The sequence below is a fragment of the Sarcophilus harrisii genome, chromosome 3 (genome assembly GCF_902635505.1).
Source record: "Sarcophilus harrisii chromosome 3, mSarHar1.11, whole genome shotgun sequence".
NCBI classification, from domain to species: domain Eukaryota; kingdom Metazoa; phylum Chordata; class Mammalia; order Dasyuromorphia; family Dasyuridae; genus Sarcophilus; species Sarcophilus harrisii.
The window spans coordinates 578044124-578069596 of NC_045428.1; the positions used below are offsets into that span (position 1 = coordinate 578044124).

At 44.4% G+C, this 25473-nt stretch overlaps 2 protein-coding genes across 5 annotated transcripts in view; one reads left to right on the forward strand and one right to left on the reverse strand.

Moving 5' to 3' along the window:
• The window catches only part of ESPN (espin), a 53891-nt gene extending 40707 nt beyond the window's left edge, over nt 1–13184 (reverse strand). For all 4 annotated transcript variants that reach the window (XM_031962953.1, XM_031962952.1, XM_031962950.1 and 1 more), the window contains exons 1-2: nt 12770–13184; nt 6951–7144 (exon numbers count right to left, since the gene is read on the reverse strand). In XM_031962953.1, coding sequence (XP_031818813.1) covers nt 6951–7144; nt 12770–13063 — 488 coding nt within the window. In that variant the 5' untranslated portion in view covers nt 13064–13184. The remainder of the gene's footprint in view (nt 1–6950; nt 7145–12769) is intronic.
• A 3988-nt stretch (nt 13185–17172) lies between these two features.
• On the forward strand, nt 17173–19967 carry HES2 (hes family bHLH transcription factor 2). Its single transcript, XM_031962956.1, has 4 exons — nt 17173–18341; nt 18453–18548; nt 18745–18841; nt 18977–19967. Exons 1-4 carry the CDS (start codon nt 18246–18248, stop codon nt 19252–19254), a joined length of 567 nt encoding a protein of 188 aa, XP_031818816.1. The 5' UTR covers nt 17173–18245; the 3' UTR covers nt 19255–19967.
• The last annotated feature ends 5506 nt before the right edge of the window (nt 19968–25473 follow it).

Below are 25473 nucleotides of genomic sequence, written 5' to 3' on the forward strand. Positions count from 1 at the left end.
CCTACTATTTGCCAGGCACTGTACTAAGTCTTGAGAATACAAAGAAAGGCAAGAGATAGCTCCTGCTTTGGAGGAGCTCACAGCCTAATGGGTGAAGACAGCATGCAAACAATTATGTATAAAACAAGACAGTCACAAGATAAATTGAAGATACGTATCTGAGGGAAGGGACCAGAAGTAAGAAGGACTGGAAAAGATTTCCTATAAAAGATAGTATTTTAGCTGGGTCTTGAAGCAAGCCAGGGAAGTCAAGAGATGAGGAGGAGGAAAGACAGTGTTCCAGGCACTAGGGCAGGACAGTGAAAATACCCAGATGAGGGCTATGGATTGCCTTACTGAACAAATAAAGAGTTTGAGTTTCAGAGAGTTTCATTCAGTCACCCAAGGTTCCAGGTTACAATCAATAGCAGAATTAGAATTTAAACCTAGATTTTTTTTTTTGACTGAATAATAGCTAGTTCAGATTTAAATAGTCCTTTAAGATTGGTAAAGCACTTTACATAATATCTCATTTTTTCCCTCATGACAACAGCTCTATGCAGTGGGTACCATGATTATATCCATTTTAGACATGTGGAAACTGAGGCTGAGAGTGTAATGACTTGCTTGGGGCAATGTAGTATTGTAGGCAAGACTTGAACTCAGTCTTCCTGACTCCAGTTCCTTTTTTATCATCATCTAGCAAAATAAAAAATTTCCCATTGTACTATGTTGCCTCTTCTTTAACCTTTCTAAACTCCGGTTTCCTCATCTGTAAAGCAGACATAACAGTTGCCCTATCTATGTCATAAAGGTCACATGTTTATAGATTTCAGAGGAAGAGACTTAGAGATCTCTCCTTCCCTTTACAGATGAGAGAGTGGTGATTGTATCTGAGTCCTCCCAATCTAAATCTAATATACTTTCCATTGTACCATATCTTTTCGGAAGAAAATTTTACAAAGCCTGGTGCTAGAGAAACGAGTGATTCTTATTACAGATTTGGCCCTAGGTGGTGGCTGGGGAAGACAGTAGTGCTTCCTTTTGGGGGATGGAGTTGAGTGACTGGAGGAGACTCAAAGCCTATTGTCAGAGAAGAGGGTACTACCCTCAGTAAGAGATGGAGGCCCCCCACCCAAGGATGCTTGAAGCAGGAGAGAGAGGCCCCCACTTCCAGGCAGCTTCACTGGGAGCTGCTTTTCACCATTCACCTTGTTTTCTCTCCCCTGAGCTCCCAAGGGAGCTTCCGGGGGTTGCCCCATTCACATGGATTAGCTTTCCCTCAGCAGGGGATGGAAAAGTGGGAGTAGAAGAAGGGGGGCATTATGGTTGCCCAGGGGATCACAACAAACAATGCCTAGTGGAAAATGGCCCTGCTGAGTGGTTGCAGCCTGAGCTGATTAAGAATGAATGAGCCCGAGGCCTGAGTGTGTGGGTGATCAGGTTTAGGGGTACTAGATTAGGGCAGAGTTAGAGCCCCTCTGTGAGCTGACTTTCTGCTCTGGGACAAGGTTGACTCCCCCATCATTCTGCTCTCTGGGGGGAGAAAAGGGTGCTGAGCCTTCTACAACTCACTCTCTCTCTCTTTCTCTCTCTTTCTCTCTTTCTCTCTCTCTCTCTCTCTTTCTCTCTCTCTCTCTCCCTCCCTCCCTCCTCTGGTCCCCAAGTAGATTCCCAAACAATTCAGATGGGCTTTGGTGTTCCTTTTCAAATAGCAAGAGGGATCCCCTACTGATTGGAACATGTTCGCTTTTCAGTTTTCCGAATAATTCTCCCATTTGGAGAGGTCAAAAATCATGAAATGTTAGAAGTGGAAGGGATCTGAAAATCTAATCTTCCTTCCAATTTCATATTACAGGAATGGAAACTGAGGCACAGAGAGGAGGTCATGGCTTGCCCAACCTCAGAGTCAGTTAGTGACAGACACTGAACTGGAATTCTAATTTCCTGACTTATTGCACTGCACAAGAGAAAAGGAATGGTGCCAGTTAGCGCTGGGTGAAAGCCACCTGCTGTGAGCTCGGGTGCAGCCCTGATTACTTTCCAGAACCCTGTCACTGGGCTGGGCCGCACTTGCCCCTGGAGGCTGGCCTAACTCACTGAGTTTGATAGGTGTCCTCTTGCCTGCCAAGGCCTGAAGTTTCCCTTCTTTCCCCCAAACCAACTCTTCTTGCCTTGACTTAGAAGGCAATGTGGACTAGGGGGAAGAACCTTGGACTGGGAGTGAGGCTGACCCCTGGACCTCAGTTTCTCCTTTGTAACCTGAGACCACTGAATCACCTTATCTGTATGGCTAGTTTAACATTCTATGATTCTAAGGAGTCTTCAGCATCTTTACTTTGGTCAGGATCTGGATTGGGGATGATTAGCAGAATATTGACAGACAGAGGGGAACTAGAGACCTCTAAGTGGGGGGATCACAGTTAGCTCAGCAGATTATTGGGCATGGAAACCTGGGGTGGGAAGTGGGGTGGGTGCTTCCATAAGCTATTTAGCATCTCTAGGTTCCAGGCACCTGTTCTAGCTCCAGCCTTTTCTCTAGCTGTGGGGTCCCTCTTTGTCCAGGCTCTGTAGCCAACCTAGATCCCTATCTTTTGGCTTTCTTAGTGCAAACTGGAGGAAAGAGAGGAAAGGGGAAGGAAGGAAAAGGAGGGAGGGAAGAGAGAAGGAAGAGAAGGAAAGAGGAGAGGAAGGAAGGAGAGAAGAGGGGAGGGAGTGGGAAGGGAGGACAATAGAAGGGCTATAGAATCCAGATCATAGCTTTAAATATGATGATAAGGATTACGTTATCATCTAATAATAATAATAAGCTAATTACCTCCAGGATCTGTGATGGAATGGGGTGGGGGACAGCAGCAGGGCTTAGAAAAGGAAACATACCAGGTGGATATCAGGAAGTTCTTTCTTGAATCTCTTTAAAGCCCTTCCTGTTTTAATATGCATTCATTTGTTCCATTTTAGGCTCCCCCTTCCAGAGCCTCCTTGCACATAAAATGTAGGTGAGCCCCTGCTCAGCCTTCCCTTTCCCGGGGCACCCAGGTTCCAGGATGGCAGGAAATTTGACTTGGCCCAGTGCATTTGCCTACCAGTGGAAGAGAAATTCACAATGTGCTTTCTCCTCTTCTCCTAAGCCTCAGCCATCAGTGCCCCCTCCGTCCCTTCTAGGGCCTCCTAGTTCTTGCAAAGCTGAGATCAGGTTTCCAGCATTTATAAGAGTGGGCCCTCACCCAATCTTCTGAGTCACTCAGCCTTGGGAGGCCTGGGGAGGGAGCAGGGGGGAGGGAGCAGCGTGCCTGGAGAGAGTTCCAAGCCTCTGAATAATTCATGGACCTGCTAAACCAGACCTAGTAGGAAGCTGGAGCTCCTACTCCAGCTCTCCAACGGAGAAAAGCTCCGTTTTCAGTTGCTGAAAGTCCCTCAGGTGGGCACATTCTCTATCCTATAACTTCCAAAATCTGAGGTACACTAGCTTCTCCGGGGTCAAGACTGTGACCAAAAGAGAGAAGCCCAAAGCTTCCTCAGTTTCCCCCAAACTGGCATCCAAGTCCAATAACTCATCCCAGTCCCTACACTCCTCCAGGCTCACCTACACCCAATTGCTACATGAGAGTTTGGCTGGGGAGGGAGGCCTCCAGTCTATCTTTCCCAACCTCTCATTTTCCCCAGGGCCAGGAGTTTGAGGTGACTGGAGAAATCTTCCTTCGAGGCACAAGCACAGGGAACCCAAGTGTGGAGTAATTAGAATGAATTACTAGGAAAGTGAGGCGTTCAAAGGATCTCCTGATTTTTCTTCAGAATTATGAATTCAGAAGTGAAAGGGACTTGAGAGGTCACTGGGTCCAACTCTCTTGTTTTTACATGAGAAAAATGAGGCTCAGAAAAGTTAGATGTTATATACTGGATTGCTTACTGTCTAGGGGTTGGGCTGGAGGGAAGGGAAGGAGAAAAACTTGGGACATGGAGTTTTGTCCAGGTGAATGTTGAAAACTATCTTTACATGTGTTTTGAAAATTAAAAAACTATTATTTTAAAAAAAGTTACATTATTTTTATATGTGCTTATGTGTTACAAGGTAGTTCTCTTCCAGTATTGTGAAAGACAGGGGCTTTTTCCTCTGTATCCTCAATACCTAGCACCTAATAGGGATTGGGTAAATGCTTATTGCATTAAGTTCAAAGTATATTGATAAAGAAATGACAATCAGGGTGATTTCAGAAAATCCTGGAAAGCCTTACATGAAAAGTAATCAACCAGATTCAGGAGAATCTGGAAGAAATCAGGAGAAAGTGAATCAACCAGAGTCAGGAGAAAACTGTATACAGTAACAGCAACATTGTACAATGAAGAATTGTGGATAATTTAGCTATTCTCAGCAATACAATGGTTCAAGACAATCCCAATGGACTGGTGATGAAGTGTATTTTCTACCTCCTGAGAAAAGACTGATATTATCAAATATAGATTGAAACATGCTATTTTCACTTTTTCTCATTCTATTTTTAAAATTTTAGTCTTTTTATACGAAATGACTAATATGGAAATAACTCACATAATTGAACATGTATAATCTATAGGTAATGGCTTATGGTCTCAGGGAAGTGAGAGGGAAGGGAAGGTGGGAGGGATAGAATTTGGAAGCCCAAACTTAAAAGAAAAAATTTAAAAATGTTTTAACATGTAATTGAGGAAAAATCTATTTTTTAAAAATTATATTGATTTGCCCAAGGTCACAAGATGCAAATTGCAGAGCTAGATTTCAGTTTAAGCCTTTCTTCAGGACTTCTCCTGGAAGACTTAGTTTTTCTGATCCTACTACTTCAGAGATTCTTAATCTTTTTTTTTTTTTTTTTTTTTTTTTTTTGAATCATGAACTCTTTTAGCAGTCTCAATTAAATCCATGGACTTTGTCTTAGGGTAATTTTTTTGAACGTATAAAATAAAAAACAGGATTATAAACCAAAAGTTAAGGAAAATAAAGTTGTAATTTTTTCCCATTAAGTTCACAGACTCCTTAGAATCTATTTAAGCCTCCAGGCCTCAGGTTAAGAACTCCTATCCTAATCATCCTCAAATTATCTTGTAATTGTAATTATCTTGTACTAACTTTTGGATTTCTGTCATAGCTTCTCAGTAGAATGTGTGCTTCTTAAGGGCAATATTAGTATTCACAGCACTTACCACTGTGTCTTACATATGCTAAAGATTTAAGGTTTTATTGAATTGATTTGAGAGGTGGCTCTCATCCTGGAAGTCACAGCTAGTTGTGGGAGAGTTTTTCCCTTGCAATCTTTCCAGGTCTGGCCTTTTTGAGGTAGCAATTCTCCCTTCCTTGATTGATGGATTCTCTGTTTATCCCCTGAAAAACAGCCCCACAGCCTCATAGACCCAGAGGACAAAGAAGCTTGCTTATCAGTGACTTCACACTTGTGGCTAGATCAAAGCCTGTGGCAGATGAGATTCATGGTGGGCTGCCACTCATCAGCTCAGAACATCTGGAAGCCAGCCGTTAACAGCATTCCCAATGCAATCAGCACCTGGCATAGCTTGGGCTGTGGGGGGAGGTCACTCTGGATGGGGACCCGTTTTCCCCTGAGTCTCATACTGAGAGACTCCAGGGAATGGCAACAACTGGGTAGCGCGGTCAAAGAGACAATAACAAACTGTCTCAAAACTCAGACTCAAAAATTATGGCTAATAGAAGGGACCACCATGCTTACTTTGTTTCCAATAGGATTTAAAATTCGTATTTTACCAAATTATTTTAGCTAGAATTTCCATCATGAACTTGATTAAATGGCATAATTGACTTGATTCTTATGTTTTGGGGGTTTTTTGTGGAAAGGAGGAGTGGGATCCAATAGAAGTCAAGCTGCTTAAAAGAAGAGAAATCTGTTCCAAATGGGTTTTGAAATGGCTGATTAGATGGATCATGCTCCACAAAGTCTTATTGATCTTAAAGTAAAAGGGGATGATCCCTCCCCTGCTGTCTGCAAAATGGAGGATGTAGGGAGAGGGATCCCAGAATCAACTATAACCAGTGGTGGTGATCTGAGGAGACTTTGAAAAAAGTATTTGGCAAAGCTTTTCCTAGGTAGCTCAGAACTCAATAGGGGCGGGGAGAGGGAACAAACCATGGCCAGACAAATGGCAGATGGGGAAAATTGCCAGACTCAGAATCGGAGGACCTGATTTTATTACTGTTTTTCCTATAGAGGAAACAAATGACAATACTATTTCTGTCACACCATAGGTGACCTCGGGTAATTCATTTAATGTCTTTTGGCTTCAGTTCCCTCACTTGTAAGAATGAAGGGACTGGACTAGATGGTTTTTAAGGTTGTTTGCTGCTCCATCATTGGCCTTCCTATCCCCCTACCAGGCAGAAGAATTCAAGAGTGTAGGAAAATGAGTGTATTATCTTAGTGCTCATATGTTCTAGCACTTGGGCTCAGTGGTTTAGATCAGCTTTGTCAATTAGCTAGATCCAGAGCTAGCATCAATTTTTGTAGGAGTAGGTTACCCCAGATATGGTCCCGACTATGAGAATGAGTCCAGTGGGGGAGTTTGGAGGATTTTTTTTGCAGCTGAGCTCTTTGAGAGTTAGAAAACAGGAAAGGCCAACTATTAGAAAGCCAAGGGGAAGAAGAGCATTTCAAACAAGGAAAGGGGATCCTGACTAGAGAAGAGGCAGATACCCAGTGGTAGGATGGTTACTACAATAATGAAGGGTTGGTCTGCCTTTGTCCAGAGTCATAAGGGAGACTTACCAAACTTCACATCTAAATTCTAGTAATATCTGGAGTACTTGAGGAATAGTAGAGGGAGAGGAAAAGGCTTTCAAGGCAACCCTTAAACTAAATCCTAAACTTCAAAAGCCTGGGAGAGCTGAGACTGAGTAAGAAGGACAGGTTGAGCATTTCCCTGCCCCAGGTGGGCAAAAACGTGTGCCCTTGACCTTGGAGTGCTCTTACTTTGGATAGTGGCTTGCAAGAAGTCGAAGTGAGGGGAAGTCTCCCTTGGCGGCAGCATAGTGAATGGGCAGGGCTCCAGTGTCTGTGGCCGAGGCAGGGTCGCTCTCTCCAAAGCGAAGCAGCCAATCCACTATCTCAGGGTGACCAAACCGGGCAGCCAGATGTAGGACTGTGGCACCTGAATTGTCTTTGTCCTGCAGAGGAAAAAAGGGAACAAGCATTTATTAAGTACCTACTGTGTGCCAGCAACTGTTTTGAGTTATTTACAAACATTATCTTGTTTGATCCCCAAAACAACCTTGAGAGGAAACAGGGGAACAAGCATTTATTAAGTACCTACTGTGTATCAGGAACTGTGCTGAGCTATTTACAAATATTATCTTTTTTGATCCTAAAAACAACCTTGAGAGACAGTCATCTATGAATATAGATATCATCTATATAATCATATAATATATGATATTATGATACATATGATATGATAATATAACAGATACATCTGATAATAAAGTATAATAACATTATTATTGTACTCAATTTACAGATGAGAAAACAGTGGCAGACAGTAGTTGGATAGTTCACACAGATACATGTAGCTAGTAAATGCCTGAGGTCAGGTTGAATTCAGATTTTCCTAATTCCAAGTCCAGTGCTCTATTCACTGAGCTACTAGGCTCAAGAAGGATTTGGTGATTGTGCTGAAATTGCCATGAGACACCAATGAATTCTTCTATTTTGACAAGCATGTAAAGTCAAAAATCTTAACTGTGTATTCACAAATAAGGCACAACAATATAACCAAGACCTTGAAAGTATCTCCACCATTGAAAATTCAAACCAGACCTTCTTATCACTGACTCACTCTTCCCCTGATCCTTCTAGTCCATTGGAGAGAAAAAAAGGTCTTCTTGTCCTATTGGGAGAAGGGGATTCTTGCCAATGAGCAGATCTGATTTATGCTGGAGTTTTGGTTGAAGGTAAAAAATAAGCATTGGTAAATGTGAATGTAAAAGTTGGTTATGAAAAAAGAGGATTATTAACATGCTCTTGGTAGATAGAACTATTAACATAGTTCTTGGTAGAACTGTGTATTATCCTAAAAGTTCAGAATTATGCTAGAAAAGTAACTGATCTTTGTATAGAACATCTGTTCTATACAAGCAGTTATCTCTAGCTGGCACATGCTCAAGAAGTCAAAAGATAGAGGGAAATGTATCACATGGACAAAGATTTATAGCAACACATTATGTAGTAATAAAGAGTTCCTAGTTAGGAAGTATGTGGGTATCCATTGATTAGGGTAATGGTTCTCAAAGTGTGGGCCAGAAACTCCTGTGGGATTGTCTTTGAAAACCCTTTCAAAGGGTCGACAAATTTAAAACTAGTTTTTATTTCTAATATCTATCTATATTAATAGCTATAAATATCACCCACCTAAAAATTCTTAGGATAGATTGTCAATAATTTTAATAGTATATCATATGCCTTGTATTTAATATAATATAATTAATATAATAGTATTTAATAGTATAATAGTATAAAGATACTGAAAACAAAAGTTTGAGAACTTTTGAGAATGGCTGAACAAATTGTGCTATGGATTGTAAAGGAACATTCTTGTGAGATAAGAAAAGAATATGACGAATTAAAAGAAAATTAGGAAATCTCATGTGAACTGATGCAGAGCAAAGTAATTAGAGGTAGGGGAGCAATTCTCCATAATAGTCACAATAATATAAAGAAAACCAGCATTGATCCCCAAACTCTAATCAATGCAGTGTCATCAGAGTATTGACAGTGGGGCAAGAACCTAGCTCTTGGTAGGGAAGTGGAATAAGACAACATTCTCATTGTCAACCTCATCACCACTGTTAGAATTTCTACAGACCTTTAAAATTGCAAAACTCTTTCCATATTTTATCTCATATGATCCTCACAATAACCCTGTGAGCTAGATGTTAGTGTTATACCCATTTTTCATATGAAGAAACTGAGACAGAGAGAGATTGTGATTTACATGGTCAGACATGGTTAATAAGTTTACTTGTTTTACTTAACTGTAGTTATTACAATGGAAGGTGCTATTAAGACTGGAGAGTTGTATTGATGATTTAAAAAAATCATCAGTAGGGGCAACTAAGTGGTGAAATGGATAGAGCACTGGCCCTGGAATCAGGAGGACCTGAGTTCAAATCCAGTCTTAGACATTTACTAGCTGTGTGATCCTGGGCAAGTCACTTAACCCTGATTACTTTTGAAAAAATAAAAAGAACATGACTAATAGATTAATAAAAAAATTAAAAATGTAACTGAGAATTTGTTAATATTTAGAGAAGAAAGCATCACCTTTGACTGATCTTCCACCTAAATATTACAAAAAGGAATGAACTGGAGAGGAGAGAGAAATTAAGGACAAAGAAGTACAGATTGATGTATGTTCTAATGGGACTAAAGACAGATATTGAACAACATAAGTAGCCATCTTAGACATGAAATTCAAGTGGAAGGTGGAAAAAAGAATAAATAATATGAAGAAAAATAGTACTTAAAAAATCAGAACTCACATTAATTCAATGACCAAATTTAGTACAGGAGAAAACTTAGTGACTTATAATTCTCTCGGCAGAGAAATGATGGAATATAGTATAGAAAGTGATACCTGACATGGTAAACTGTCATATTGTTTTACTTAATTGGATTCTTTTGCAGGAGTGATTACTAGGAAGTAAGAGTAATATTTTTTAAAAAAAGTATCAGTGAAACATTTTTTAAAAAGAAAGTACAAAAATGACTAAGATATTAATTTAATTATGCATATGCTATTTCCCCCCAAATCCAATTTATAAATAGAGTTTCAATTCAAATTGAGAGAAGACTTAGGGAAAAATATGTCTGATGACATGGTCTCTCAAAGGCTACCCCAGCAGAATGCCCTCTGGAAAGTTCTCCAGAAGTAGAATACTTCATTCACACAATGGAAGGCACACACTAGGTCTGCTACTCTAGCATCCCCTTCACTCAGTAGGATGCCTTGTGTTATAAGGTTGATCATTTAGTGATGAATTCTTTGACCATTCTGGTCTATGAATATACCATGATCAACTTTTAAAATAGGGAATTCAAAGATAACTGTTGATGAAGAATATATTCATTAAATTAAATATACATGCATTTCACTTTTAAAACTGTGATTAAGTTTTGTTGTTTTTTTTTTAAAGAGAGATCCTCATTTTGGGGGGAAAGGGGATAGGTCTAAATCTGTGACTTCAGTGTAGGGAAATCCCCGAATGGGGAAGCAATGATACAGATAAGCACATTTTTTTGCAATGCATGCTCATAGAGAATTACCTGAGGGTACCAAGAAGTTAAAGAGGCTTAGGGTTGCTAGATGACACAGTAAATAGAGCACAGGACCCTGGAGTCAGAAAGAGCTGAGGTCAAATCCAACCTCAGTCATTTAACACTAGTTGTGTGATCCGTAGCAAGTCATTCAATTGCTTCATGAAAAAAAAAATTAAAATAAAAATTTTTAAAAAGAGGTTAAGGGGCTTATCTTGGGTCATAGAGTAAGTGACTGGACTTGAACATTGGGCTTCCTGACTCCCATGCTTAACTCTAACTACTAAATCATGCCACTTTTCACTTTCATGAACTTGTTTTATACATTATCTTTTCTTTATATATTTATAAACTTATTTTATATAATTCATGTAAAAGAATTCCAAATCTCACTTTCATGAACTCACTTTATTTATTTTCTTTTATAAATTTATGTGCTTATTTTATATATTTCATCTAAAAAACTTCAAAAACTTTTTAGAAGTCCAATTATTATAAATTATTATTCGCGTATGCTTGTATGCTTGTACAAAACTGTTTGTATTCCTAAAGCAGTCTCTGAGGTTTAGGCTACCGGAACAAGGGGCAAGAGTAAAAAACAGCTCTAGGGATGCTGCTAAGCTGAGTCTCAGTAGACACCCACATCTTCTGCCCTGATTGTTCTTACTTTTGTTAACTAAGCCACCATCATATAGCTAACTACCCCCAAAAAGTCTTCAAAAAACTGCTTTAGGAATACACTAGATAACTGGTATTTCAGCCATCTGTGCTCCAAAGAGCACAGAGCAGTAGTAATGATCACAGAGTCCCGTGTGCTAGGGGAGAAGGACAGTCCAGAAATGGAAAAGTTCTTAGTACCAACTCAATGTCCTTGTCTGACCCCACCAGTCCATTCACATTTCTTGTAGTGGAGACTCACGTCTCTAGCCCTCAGTGTCTCCAGTCCTTTATTAGAAGGAGAAGTCTTGGTTGTTGTAAGTTAATTGTGGTCTTGAAGTCAGGAGGTCTAGGTTCAAAGCTAGCTCTGAGACTTTGGTATATAATTCTGGGCAAATTACTTAGCATATTCAAATTTTCTCATCTATAAAACTGTAATGATATTTACCCTGAACAGTGTTCTTGGTGAGGAAAGAGTTTTAGAAACCATAAAATATATTAATGTGAGTTATTGTCTTTACATGGTGAATAAGCTCTCTTAGAGGACCTTCTTGAGTGACCAAGCCTTTGGCTCTCTCCAGCCCAGGGATGGGAGTGGGGGAGGAGAGATGAGTTCAGCTAGAAAGGCTCTGGTGATCCCACCTGTCACTCTAGCACTAAATTGTTTCTTAAGCTGCTAATGGTACATCCCAGGCTGCCACCTGCCAATCTTCCCGCAGCAATCTGTTTATCTCCAAGGACTTTGTAGCCCAGCGAGAACTAGGTTGTGGTCATCCCTTCCTTTTGGTCCTTTCTCCTTGCTCCTTGCATCCTAAGGGATGGGAGATGCCTCTTCTTCCAGCCCTTCATTTTGGATGGGAGCAGGGGGCAGAGATTGAGGAGACCTTATTGAATCCTCATTCCATTCCCTTTCTGGTATTTTCTCTAAGGAAAACAGGTTACCATGAATCTGATAGGGGAGAGGAAGTATTCAAAAAGTTGTATGAAATTTCAAGGGATTTAGAAAGGTCAAAAATGACTATGACCTTCCCTTAAGGTCTGTTCTGCACCTCCTGGGCTGCTGGGTAAGGGACCCGATCATAGGACCAGCTCTGAGATCTGGACAAACCCAGACCTGCACACAGACTGCCATAATGTAAACTTCGGGTCGCCTGATAAATCATTTGGCACCCCCAGGCTTGGGTTGGGTGATGGGATTGGAGATGGTGGCTAGTATATTTGAGGAACTCAGGAGTATTGAGGTTCAAGAAGGATTGAATGAGCTAGCTACCTATTCCTAGCTGGTTTTAAATGATAGCCTTCCACCTGCTAGTTTCTCCTCTAGGAGATAAAGCTCTATCATCAGAGATGGAAGCAGGACCGCCTTTTTCTCTCTCTCTCCTAGAGCCGTCCCCTGGGGATGGTGGAGTATTACTAGCTCTAGCCACAAACGTTTGTTGAATTTGCTGCGAAGTTATGAATGAAATGAGATGCAAGGTTCTCTGCTGGAGTCAGGAAGTGGCAGGGAAGAGAAAGTAGTGGACAGAGGAAGGTTGGGCAAAACCCGAGAGGAACAAAGTTCCAGAGGTGGATCTATCCGCCTCAGCCAAGCCGCCACTTTAACTCTGGGGTCGTCTGGTACTCTCCTTGGTCCTGAAGGTAGATATCTACGGTGGAGGATTGGGGAGGGGGTGTAGAAGGAGGAGTCTCAGTTACTAGAGAAAGGGTGAGAGCTGAAGGGAAAGCAGCCTGGCTCCGATAACGCCGCCCAGGGCGCAGGGTCAGGGGGCCGGCCCCGGAATGGACGTCCGAGGGGTGACAGAAGCTCCGCCAGGCTCACTCACCTGCACTCCGCAGCCGCCCTGCGTGAGAAGCCACTGAAGACAGGCCAGGTGGCCAGTGGCCGCGGCGTCGTGGGCCGGAGTGGCCCCGTTCCTGGCGCGGGCAGTGGCGGGCAGGTTCGCCTCCTCCACCAGGAAGCGCAGGCAATGCAGTTTGCCCGCCCGGGCCGCGTGGTGCACGGGCAGAGCATCTAACGGGTCCCGCAGAGTGGGCAGCAGCGAGCCGGCCCGCTGCAGCGCCTTCAGGGTCTCTAGGTCCCCCTGACGCGACGCTTGCAATGCCCGCTCCAGGGCCATGGTGGCCCTCAGCGTCCCGGGGGCGCCATGCGGTGTGTGGTCTTAGCCAGGACCCGCACCCCGGCTCGCGGGGCCGCGTCTCAGGTCGCAGACTCCCGCCGCCCTGGACCCCGGTGATCCCCACCCACCCCCAAAGTCCTCGGCCCCAGGAGAGGCTCCTCTAGTCTAACTGTCCCAGTCCTTGTCCCTCGAGCCTTTGCCTCGGAGCCCGAAGGGCTCTGCGTAATGGATCCGCGGCCCGGCTCTGCCCCGGTATCGAAGGAGATGGCTCGGGCTACCGTAGTGGCCCCTCTCTGCTCCCACTCCTCGGCTCTCCTCCCTCCGCCCTCTGGGGCCCTGGAACTGCGACGGCCTCAGAGGCTCAGCCCTCCCCCTGCTCGGACTCCTCCCAGCTCTCAGCCCTAGGCTAGGTTAACCCAGCGAGGGAGGAGGGGCGTCCAGACCGACAGCTTGGGAGCGGGACTCCAGTCTCCCCACCCCACCTGCCGCTTCTGCCCCCCGCTTCCACACCAGTTCTTGGTTGGCCCAACTTATGACCGACGGCTGGAAAGCTGCCCTCCGCGACCACCTTTAGGGAAGAATGGAGCAGACCCCTTTAGCAAGAAAGCCGGCGCCTCCAGCCGCGAATGAACTGCCGGGTCGATGAGGAAAGGTTGGCTGAAGGGGACAGAACCAGTTCTGGGCGAACAACTTGGGCTCTCAACTCATTTCATATCTATAGAAAGGGAGGAGACTGCCAGAGGCCAAATGAGGCGTAATTGAACAGCCAAGGCGAGTTGGAGCGGGAAGAGTCCTTAATGACCATTCCACACCCTCATTTTCTGGGGGAGAAAAGCGAGTCTCGGAGAAAGGGAAAGTGACTCCCATCCGAGCTGGCCAAGTCTCGTACCCAAGTCGCCAGACCTTTTACACGCTCCGCGATCTTTGCGGGCATTTCTTTGGGGGAGGGGGCAGACCTGGGTCACAGTGCTAGACTTCTGTTTGATCGAGTTCACTCGCGAGAGGCCTACAGCAGCTTAAACTCGTGGGGAGGGTGGGGCACGCTTGCAAAGCGCCCACGGGAGAGGCTTTTCGGGAGGCCAATTTGTCTGACTAGACATAGTGGGCGGTTAGTGCCGACCCGGAGTCCTCACGGACCGCCTCTCACTCCTCGCCTTCTCCCAGGCACCTGAAGGAAAATGCCACAGCGTGGCGCTGTGCTGAAAGGCGATCTCCTCCGCTCCTCTAGGTGAGGAGCCAAATGTATTAGGGACAGCAGCGGGTATGTGTCAGAGACCCACCCGGGAGAGCCACAGAGCCACTCCCATAACACCTTCACTCAGGTGGGAACCGTCATTACTCGCAGGCTCCAAGGTCTGTTCTGGGTTACTTCTAACTATGGGTATCCCCTCAAACCCTTCCCTGGGCCCTTCCTCCCTCTAAGCTAGTTCCATTGGGGATCATACCAGCTTCACTGCCTTCAGCTATCACCTCAGTGTCAATGGCTCCCAGGTATACCGATCCGTTTTTAGCCTCTTTTCTGATTCCCAGCAGGCAGTTGGAACTGGCAGCAGCAACTGCTTCCCGAACATCTCAAATTAAATGTCCTCTAGTCATCTCAAAATGTCCAAACCAATCTATTCTCTTCCCAATATTTTTATCTTCCCAACTTCCTTCGTTCTGTGGAGGAGAAATCTATCTTTCCCAGTCACTCAGGCTAACGACCCGAGTATCATCCTGAACTCCTCATCCAATTTCACACGATATATCCAGTGAATTGTCAAATCGTTATTTCTTCACACAATTGTCAATGTGGAGCAGGTCTTCATTTGGGAGAAGGCTCCAGTATCTGGGATGATTAAGCAATTACTCATATAAAGAGTTGCTTTTTAGCTGACTTTTGAAAGAAATTAGGGATTTTCAGAGGCAGCGGTGAAGAAGAAATGAATTGCAGACATGGGCAAAGACTTTCTGAGGGGAGATGGAATGGGGTGTACGAGAAACAGTAAGAAGGACATCATCAAGACAGAAAAGTGGCTTGGATCCAGATTGTGAAAGTTTTAAATCCAAAACAGAGGATCATATCTTAATTCTAAACTTAATACGGAACTATTAGGGAAAGTAGGATCTTCTGTTTTCAGAGCTGTCGTTGCTTCTCCCAAGTCTGTAAAGTGTAGTTTTGGCATTCTCCATCACCCTTCCCACGGTCTGTCTTCCACCTACTAGAGCCTTCATGTGGCTCTTTGAGTACCCAGATACCCTGTTTTGATATCCCAGATAAGACAATCGACTTCTAATGGGCTTTCCAGAATAGAGAACTTCATTTAATGAGGCAGCTCTAAAACCTTTGAAAGTTGGTCTTTGACATTAAAATTAAAGGGGAATGGGAAACTTCCTACAGAAGATCTTTGGGGTTGTAAAAGAAGCCAGGAAAGCCAAAAGATGAGGAGCAAGAGAATTCCAGGCATAGAAGACTATTAGTGGAGAAAAAAGTCAGTAGATGGGGTATCATATTCAAAGAGCAGAAAATAGAGCACTCTCACTGGACCACTGAATAGGGGTGGAGGGTGTTGGAAAGTAAGGAGACCAACAAAATGGAAAGGGGACTATACCTGTGATTTCATTGGCGTGTAGTGATGGCAAAGTCAAATAGAAATGGATTCATGAAGGCTATATATATATAGAAATGTATGTATATATATAAAAATATATATATAAAGTTGCTCTTTACTAGTTGATCTCCCTGCTTTAAGTCTCTTCACATTTGAATTTACTTTCCATTCAGCTGTCAAAGGGATCTTCCTAAAATGAAGGTCTGATCATATCGCTCCGGATTCAATGAACTCCAGTAGCTTCCTATTACCTCCAGGATCAAATAGAAAATCCTCTGGTTGGCTTTTTTATTTTTATTTTATTTTTTATTTTTTTTATTTCCTTCCATTTCTTTCTTTTTTTTTTTTTATTTAATAGCCTTTTATTTACAGGATATATACATGGGTAACTTTACAGCATTAACAATTGCCAAACCTCTTGTTCCAATTTTTCACCTCTTACCCCCACCCCTCCCTAGATGGCAGGATGACCAGTAGATGTTAAATATATTAAAATAGAACTTAGATACACAATAAGTATACATGACCAAAACATTATTTTGCTGTACAAAAAGAATCAGGCTCTGAATTATTGTACAATTAGCTTGTGAAGGAAATAAAAAATGCATGTGTGTATAAATATAGGGATTGGGAATTTAATGTAATGGTTTTTAGTCATCTCCCAGAGTTATTTTTCTGGGCATAGCTCTGGTTGGCTTTTAAAGCAGCTCTTCATAGCCTGGCTCCTTGCTACCTTTCTTTCTCCGCTTCCCCTCCCTCCTCGTTCCAGTGACAATGGCCTCCCGCTGTTCTTCACGCAGAACATTTCCATCTCCCAGCTTTCGTTCCCATGCTTGAAACTTTTCATCTCTGTCTCCTAGCTTCCCTGGCTTTTTGCCAAGTCTCAGCTACAGTCCCACCTTATGGAAGAAGCCCTTCCCAGTCTTCCGTAATCTTAGAGTCTTTCCTCTGATACCACTCCCAGTTTATCCTGTATATATACTGTTTGTGTATACAGTGGTTTGCAATTCTCCTTCCTTAGTCTGTGAACTCCTCCAGAGTGATTGACACGTAATAGGAGCTTAGTAAAAGCTAGTTGACTGACTCCTTGCAGGATCTCGTCCCCGGAGACGGATCCCTGCTTCGATCCGACTATCCCTGCTTCCCTTTCCACAATTGGTATTTTCTCTAGCGTTCGGCATTCAGACCCTTCTTCCAGTAGCCAAAGGGAGGGAATCTCGAGTCTCTCAGCACCTGGGACAGCGCCTGTTTCTCGGGAATGGGGAGTTCAGCCCAAGCCCTCCGATTTCGGAAGCTGGCACTGTTTCCAGGTTCCCCGGGGCTAAATGGGGAAGCTGCCAGAGCTCGGTCTAGAGACTCTTCCCCGCTGCCTTTACTCTGAAGTTACGTCCGAGTTAGAGAACAGCTGTGAACCTGGCTACAAACGCAGTTTGGATTCGGGAACCGAAAGTATCCCTCGGCCCGTAGCTTCAGCCGTTGGGTATTCCCCATAGCTCCCCTCCCCTTGCCCTTCCCCCACGCACCTCAGTCATTAAATCTCGCTCTAAGCTCGGGGGAGAGAGGGAGAATTATCTCCGGAACCGCCCAGCACAGCTGAGTTGGGGACGCCGGGGCTGCTAGCAAAAGCAACGGACAAGCGATATGGACGCAGGGCGGGGCGACAGTGCACGAGACTTTAAGGGTCAGAGAGTTATCTCCAGCTGTGGAGATCTCTAGAGGATCTCTCCTTTCTAAGGTTTTCAGGATGCGACCTAAGGACTCCCCAAATAGCCCCTTTTTTGGCTCCTGCTCCCATTCCTGGAACACGTTTAAAATGCTAAAAAACAAAATCGGAGAACAAGCCAAACCTGCGAGAGCGTCTGTGAATGAGACTCGCGCCTTCCAAAGCTTTAATTCGGAGGGGAGCATTGGGAGGAGGGGGAGGGGGGATGTACCCTTGTAGAAACCGTCTGAGAGCCAAGAGGAGGCTGGAAGACCCAGGGCCCTGGAGAACGGATCCCTAGAAGCGGCAGAAGGAGCTACAGCACAGAACAGGCCCTATTTCACAATTCTTCTGGGGTGAGAGCACCCCCCCCCCTTGGTAATGGTGGATTAGGAGGCAGGGTTGGAAGATCGGTGGAAATGGGATGGGTAAGGACGGCTGGATTTCTCGGGGAGCAGAGCAGTTCATTCCTTCCGAGGCGCTGTGGCAAACCCAGTCTTCGCTGTCTCATCTCCGGGTCCTAACCTTTGGACGGCCTCCCCGCTGCAATCCCGGCCCGGCGTCCCAGTGTGAGCTCCGTTGCCTCGGGCGCCTCCTCCCCGTCTGCAGCTTCTCTGCCCCAGGGCGCACCGTCTCGCTGCCAGCGCTCCGATCGCGAGCAGATGGGGCCGGGAACCGTGCCCTCTTCTCCCCAGGGATCCACCCCTTTCTCATCCCTCCCAGCCTCCTTCGCCCTTCTCTTCCCCAGCGGGAACAAAGCCAGGAGGTGGGGCCGGAGGGCGGGGCGGTTCCTTAAAGTCTAGGTGGAGACGTTCGGGTGATTATTCGGCGTCCCACCCGGTGGCTTAGCGAGCTGGGCCGACCCGCCTGGGAGCTCCGCAGAGGCTGTATGTCTCCCCACGGCGCCGAGCCGGAAGCAGGGAGCGCCTTCCAGCCCAAGATGGGCGTCCCTCGCAGGCCAGGGGACGCCGCCGAACTGCGAAAGGTAAGAGCCGCGGAAACTGGTGAGGGCCGGCGGGTGAGTGGGGGTGGAGAACTGGGAAGGAGGAAAGACCGGCAAGGAACAAGTCTCGCCTCAACTTCCCTGTTCCCGCAGACCCTGAAGCCTCTCATGGAGAAACGCCGACGGGCGCGCATCAACGAGAGCCTGAGCCAGCTCAAGGGTCTCATCTTACCCCTTATCGGCAAGGATGTGAGTGCAGCCGTTGCCCCGGGGGCTAGGGGGTTGGTGGAGGGCGTGGAGGGAGCCGAGAGGGTGGAAAGCGGTGACGTCCCGACGGCCCCCCTCGGCGGGCTGGGGATCCTGGGCTCTGGGAACAGGCCGAGCCCGGGGAGGTGGCTCACGCAGCGCGGCCTCCTAGAGCCCTCTGTCACCTTGCTTCCCATAGAGTTCCCGCTACTCGAAGCTGGAGAAAGCAGACATCCTAGAAATGACGGTGCGCTTCCTGCAGGAGCTGCCCACGTCCCACGGCCCCGCGGCTCCCAGTGAGTGACCTCTAGGCTAACGGCGTCCCAGTTGGCACCAGCTCGGGCTCGGTCCCTCCCCCCAACCCCGTCCCCCGTTCTTGTCTTTTCGCGCGGTCTCAGAGCCTGACTACTGTTCGCCTCTTGCCTCCCCAGCCTTAGCAGACAGCTACAGAGAGGGCTATCGGGCCTGCCTCAGCCGCCTGACCCGGGTCCTGCCCTCCTGCAGCCTCCTGGACGGCGAGGTGTGCAGCCGACTCCTGGAGCATCTGCACCGGAGCGCCGCGGGCCAGTCCCTTCCCCCGGATTCCCGCAGCAGCCCTAAAGATCTGCGCTCCGACTCCCCAGATAGAATGCGGTTAGTCTGCTCTCCTCGGGGGTCCGGCGGCTGTCCTCCCGGCCCCCCACCTTCCGGACTCTGGCGCCCCTGGTAGCTAGCTCCCTGAGAGGTGAGCGAGACCTCTTTCGGACCTATATTTATTTGGAATCACGGAGAGAGAAGAAAAGTGGATAGAAAATCCCGGGGTTCCTTGCCCCATCTATTCTCCACCTCCCAACTCCATCTTCCAGCCTTCTATCACTGCACTTTGTAGATTCTGATTTCTTTACACAGGAAACCAAAAGGGTTTTTCCTTCGCCTAAGGGGTTTGATTTTGTTAGATATCCTCCCCAATAAAGCCTCCGGGCCAAGGGCCGGGCTCTCAGTTTCCCTCTGCTGCTGGAGGAGGGGCAGGAAAGGGCCCAGTGCACAGGAGACAAGGAGACTCTGTCCTGAGCTTGGACATGGCTTCTCCTGGGCCTCAGAATGAGCTTCAGTTCCATTGGAGGCAGAAGATCTCCTGGACTGGGACAGGAGCTTTGCTCTTGGAGATCCCTCTTCTAAAGAGGTGATAGGGGAGCGGGTCCAGTGCCTGAACTCCCTGAAGCAGGTTGCAGGATGACCTCTCTCCACCCTGGCCCTCAGCGCCAGGACTAGAGTTCTCCTAATGCAATCCTGACCCCACCCCAGTGGAGAAGATGGGCTGTGCAGGGCGATCTTTGCCCGGGCCTGTCTCCCCACCTGGGGCAGGCCAGAGTAAAAGCAGAAAAACATGGGTTTCAGAGCTGACAGTGGAAACTCTGGGACAGGAGGAAGAGGGACTGGAAAGGGAAAAGATTCAGTGAAGACCAAGGCCCCATAACGGGAATCCAAAAGTCCTTTCTGGTCCTCATCCCGAGGGTTCTACCTGCAAGGCCAAAGTCCCTGGTTTTCCCAAACCTCCTTTCCTCTGCTTTAAATCACTAAAATTTGGTACTACTCAGGGCCTTGTGGGACCCTGTAACCTTATGGGCCCAGCAAACGAAACTCCCAGGCCTGAATCCTTTTTGCCAGACTGCTCAGTTCCCGGGCGGCCTTTGGAGTCTTTGGTTTCAATCCGGCACTGAGAGAGAAAAGTAGTCCAGATTATGCCTGGGAAGGTCCCCATGTCTTTTTTCTTTTATTTTTCTCCGCTTTGGTTTAAATGACACTTTAAAATACCTTGTTTCAGGTCCCTAATTATTTTTTAAACCAATTTTACCCCCATAGACTTCCCAAATTTCTGATCTCTGGTGTTCTAAACCAGGGGAAAAGGCCCCAAAAAGGCATCTGGGGTTTCTAGATAAGGCGGGAGAAATATTTATTTTTTTGCCTAGGACCATAGTCTTAGATGTTTGGATATAAAGCTTTGTATATATGAAATTTTGATTAAATTTAAGCGAACTTCGTTTTTTTCAAAATTAAAAAGGAAAGAGTTATTTTATTCCTTCCCTCCCCCTCCTCCAATTTTCTCCTGCCCCTTCCTAAAGATTCCATTTCAATGTGAAACCAAAGTTTTTTTCTTTTTGCCCTTGCCCCAGGTGGGAGACAGGCCCCAAGATCCCCTCACAGCCCATCTTTCCTTTTGGGGTAAAGGGTTTCATTAGGGAGAGCCTTTGTTGAAAGTCCAATATATTTTTTGGTTTTTTTTTTTTTTTTGGCAAGGAAAACATCCTTTTTTTGAAATTTTCAAGAAATCAACCAAAAAATTTTTGGGTGATGAGGAGAATTAACCCTATAGGAATTTTCTAGTTCCTGGAACATATTCAGAAAAGGACAGGAATAGAATTCCTTTTGGCCTTTAATCTCTGGGAACACTAGGAAAATTTCCCCAAAATTGGTGGAGAAATGGGAAAGCACCTTCCCATTTTTCCTGAATTTCCATTTTACAGAAAAAACAGGGAATGTTAAAAACACACTGAAAATGAATTCTTCCCCCTTTTCATAGATTGAAAGATTTATTTTTCAAAAAAAAATGTATTTTGTTACTTTGTACCTGGGAAACCTTAGAAACTTTATTGAGCATGTGCATTTCTACATACGTGAAATCAAAAACAGAAGATCACACCTGAACAACTACTTGTACAACTTGCATTTTTAGAAAGAATCTAATAAACTCCACACGTGGGTCCTAAAGCTCTCTTGTTTGTGTCTACTTCTAAGGCTCCCATTCTTTTTTTTTTTTTTTTTGATTATCATTTATTTCTTTTCTCCAAGATTACACTTTAACTTCGACATCAAGTGTAGGTAAAAGGATCTAGGCCATAGGACTAATTGCTGCTGAGTTCCCTTTCCAGGTCCTGATGTTTTTCACCTGAGGCCAAGGCAGGAAGATCAGGTTTGCATGCCTTCTGGTGTGTCCTAATTTCTGGGTTTACTCACAGCTCCATGATATGAGTTCCAAGGTAAGGTGGTGGAAGTCCTGGAGCAATATTCCCTCTGTCTATCTGCCTTGCTCCCTCCCCTACTCCTCCCCCCTTTCATTTTATTGGAGATTCTGTTCTTGTTTCTTGTGTAATAATTGGATTGCCTGGACATCCTGACCCTGGAATCAGATTACAGCTCGAATTAGCATGGAGGTGGGCAGTATTTCAGAGAATGCTGCAAATCTATTTTGAAGATAGCATAGATTTGAGGAACTGGACCTGTGGGAGAATTTGAAATTGTTTTGCTCATTCTGTTCTTGTTTCTTGTGTAATAATTGGATTGCCTGGACCTTCTGACCCTGGAATCAGATACAGTTTGCATTAGCCCATGGAGGTGGGCAGTATTTCAGAGAATGCTGCAAATCCATTTTGAAGATAGCACAGATTTGAGAAACTGGACCTGTGGGAGAATTTGAAATTGTTTTGCTCATTATTTTATTGGAGATTCTGTTCTTTTTTCTTGTGTAATAATTGGGTTGCCTGAACATCCTGATCCCGGAATCAAATACAGCTCACATTAGCTTGGAGGTGGGCAGTATTTCAGAGGATGTTGCACATCCATTTTGAAGATAGGATAGATTTGAAGAACTGGACCTGTGGGAGAATTTGAAGTTGTTTTGTTCAGTTACCTACTCATGAAAATTTTTGGAGGCATGAAATATTTGTTACTTACCTTTCCGTCTAACTCTGTGGCCCTAATTTCAGGGTTTACTCACAGCCTCATGATAGGAGTTCCAAGGAAAGGTGGTTGAAGTCCTGGAGCAATATTATTCCCTCTGTCTATCTGCCTCTCTCCCTCCCCAAAAATTAGTTTTGGGGGTTCTCTTGGCAAAGATACTAGAGTGGTTTGTCATTTCCCTCTCTGGTTCATTTTATGGAAGAGGAAACTGAGGCAAACGGGGTTAAGCAATTTGTCCAAGAATACGTAAATGTCTGAGAACAGCTTTGAATGTAGATCTTACTAACTCTAGGTCTAGCCCTTTATCCACTGTATCACCTAGCTGCCCACATTATAGTAAAAACCCTGTTTATACTGGTTTTAAGAAGGAGGATAATTTAACAAATGGATTTTCTGGCCACTGCTATCCGAGGTTTTTTGTTTGTTTGTTAAAAGACTGAAAGCCATGAGTCTAAGGAAAGGGCTATTGATTAGATGCTTTAGGATATAGAAATCATTGTTTCTCTTTGGCAGGCTTTCTTTCTTATAGGGAAGCTATTGAGTTGCATAATATTCCATTTATTATGGGGGACTATATTGTAAACTTCTTGGGATAAGGGATTATGGATATGACTCATGTTTGTATCTCTGCATTCTCCATAACACCTCACACAAGGTCTTGTCCATAACAGGTACTCAATAAATAGTCTATTAAATGAATGAGTTAGTAAGTGAATGTCATGCTACAGGCACAATTTGGTAGCTAGACAGAGAGGGTACTTAGTAAGTGCTTACTATATACCAAGATCTGTGCTAAACACAGGGGATGCAATAAAATGTGGGGGAAGGGAAAGGTCATCCCCAGCTCCAAGGAACTCACATCCTAAAGGGGAAGACAATAAATAAAAAAGGGTTAGTAGAGGAGGGTACAGAGCCAGAATCCCTTTCAACAGAATTTTTTCATAACTTCTTGTGGCAGAGCTTGCTCTCCAAAAATCAATTATTTTGCGTATTTCAATTTAAAGACATCATCTTCAGAGAGACAAAACCTGCACCTAGAGGGTGGAAAGCATATTGTGTTTATAAAGTATTATCAACAACGTGTTGGACTCTTTTGTTGTATGAAGTATCTTCTCACCTTGCTTCTGAGTAATTTTTCAGGAGGAGATTGAATCTATTTGAGCATTTACATAGATAATTTACAATGTGATCCCTTGATTTCTTCTCCATTTCAGTCCAAAAAACCAAATCCTATTGGAAAGCGTATCTCCTAGGTAGAAAGACAAAGAGAGGCATAATGGTGTAGTGGGAGGACTGCTGCATTGGAAGATGTGAGTTCCAGTTCTATCATTATCTGCCTTTGTGATCTTACAAAAGAATTCTGTGTTCTCATTAATAAAATGAGAAGGTTGGACTTACATGACCTTTGAGGCACCTTCTACCTCTAAATCTAAGATTCTATGTTCTGTTCTATGCCTCAGTTTTCTATCTTGTAAGATGAAGAGGGTGTAATATCTGTTGCTGAGGATTCCTTCCAGATAGAAATTCTGATTCTAACAATACTAAGTTCTTATTTAGGGAAAGGGAAATTGCCATCTAGCAAAGCCTTCCTGATTCAACTAAAGATCCCTTGTCAATGTAAAAGTGTTGACTGCGTAGTTGTCTGTTGTACTGGATAGAGCTCTCCATCTTGGAGTTAGGAAAATATAGATTCAAATGCCTTCTTACTAGCAATGTGACCTCAGGCAAGTCACTTCATTTCAGTCGGTCTCAGTTTTCTCACCTGTAAAATGGAGATAATATCTCACAGATGAGATAATATGTGTTAAGTGCTTTGCAAACCTTAGTGTGCTATGTAAAATGAGCAAGTTCTATTGTTGTTAGACACTGCGAAAGGAAACTTTTTTGTATAGGCTTGTAACTCATAGCAAAAAAAAAAAAAAATTGGCAAAGCAATAGGCATTGCTCCCTAAACTAGGACCACCACTTCTTTTTGGTCCTTAGTAATCCTTTTCTATTCAGACACCTCAGTGACTTCCTGTGGAACTGATGTTAAATCATAGCTGAAGATAGAGGAATGGAAAGAATATGTGGAAACGCAAGCCTGACACTCCCCACACCCCAAGGAGTCTCTGGGCTGGTAGTTCAGTGGGGATGTGAGCCGAAAGACACAAGAGTTGAAGTCTTTGAAGGTGACAGTTGCATGTCTGGGCTAGGTTCTTTGCCGGAGGCTGGAAGATGAATCTTATACTTCCTAATAGAGCACTGAGGGGGAAGATTTACCCAGAAGGGTTTGGCCCCATAGCTTCTTGCTGTTGTGAAACAAACAAGCCAAGAGAGAAACATGGTACGGCAGTCACTGTAGCCTTCTGGGTATCCCTTTATTATTACCTCGCAGAAATCAACCCAGTTCTTTGTGAAGAGACAGCAGGATGTGAAGAGTCCTGATGGGCAGCATTTGGCAAAGAAATCTGCTGCACTATCATTTCAACTATCTCTTCTTTGGTGGATACCTGCATCAAGCTGTGGATGACTCAATTTTAAAATGTTAAAATGTACTTCTTGACATAATGGCTAATTCCTCTTATGACATCTCTTTGTCTGCTTCCACGAATCCTTTGATTGTAGTCTTATTGCTTCATTCGATCAACTTACCAGATGAAAACCTTCTATAAGACTGCCTCTTTGCATCACAGGACCTGAAGTTCAAATCACTTAAATGCGAATAAAGAAACTCGTCCTCCAGATGAATGCACTGCTGGTGAGAAATAATAATAGCTCCCATTTATGTTCAATCCTATTCCTCAAGCATTTATTAAGAATCTACTTTTGCACTGCAAGACCTCATACCAGTCATTGCTTCATTATGGGCATCCTTTGGGCAGGAGATACAGGTATCTCTTAATTACATTCCTAATTTTTTTTTTACAAGTGTGGAAATTCAGATTTAAAAGGAGGAAATGACATACCAGGGTCACCTATCTCCTTAGTATCAGAGCCAAATATCCAACTTTAGGATGATTCTTTCCCGGGTTCTTTCTTCCCACCATACAACCTTGCTTCCCTGAATAAGCCTTTTGGAAAATGACTCAATATTTTTTGCAGGTCTCCACCTGTTACATTGGTACCAACTAATCATAAGGTCAAGAGTAGTTTTTTTCTTTTAATTAAAGCATTTTCAAAATATATGCATGGATAATTTTCAACATTCATCCTTGCAAAATCTTGTGTT

What these genes read in the sequence shown, in the direction of transcription:
- HES2 (XM_031962956.1), top strand. Translation starts at nt 18,246, where the DNA reads ATGTCTCCCCACGGCGCCGAGCCGGAAGCAGGGAGCGCCTTCCAGCCC. An exon ending in ACGCCGCCGAACTGCGAAAG is followed by an intron (nt 18,342 to 18,452) that starts GTAAGAGCCGCG and finishes CTGTTCCCGCAG; the next exon opens with ACCCTGAAGCCTCTCATGGA. An exon ending in CCACGGCCCCGCGGCTCCCA is followed by an intron (nt 18,842 to 18,976) that starts GTGAGTGACCTC and finishes TTGCCTCCCCAG; the next exon opens with CCTTAGCAGACAGCTACAGA.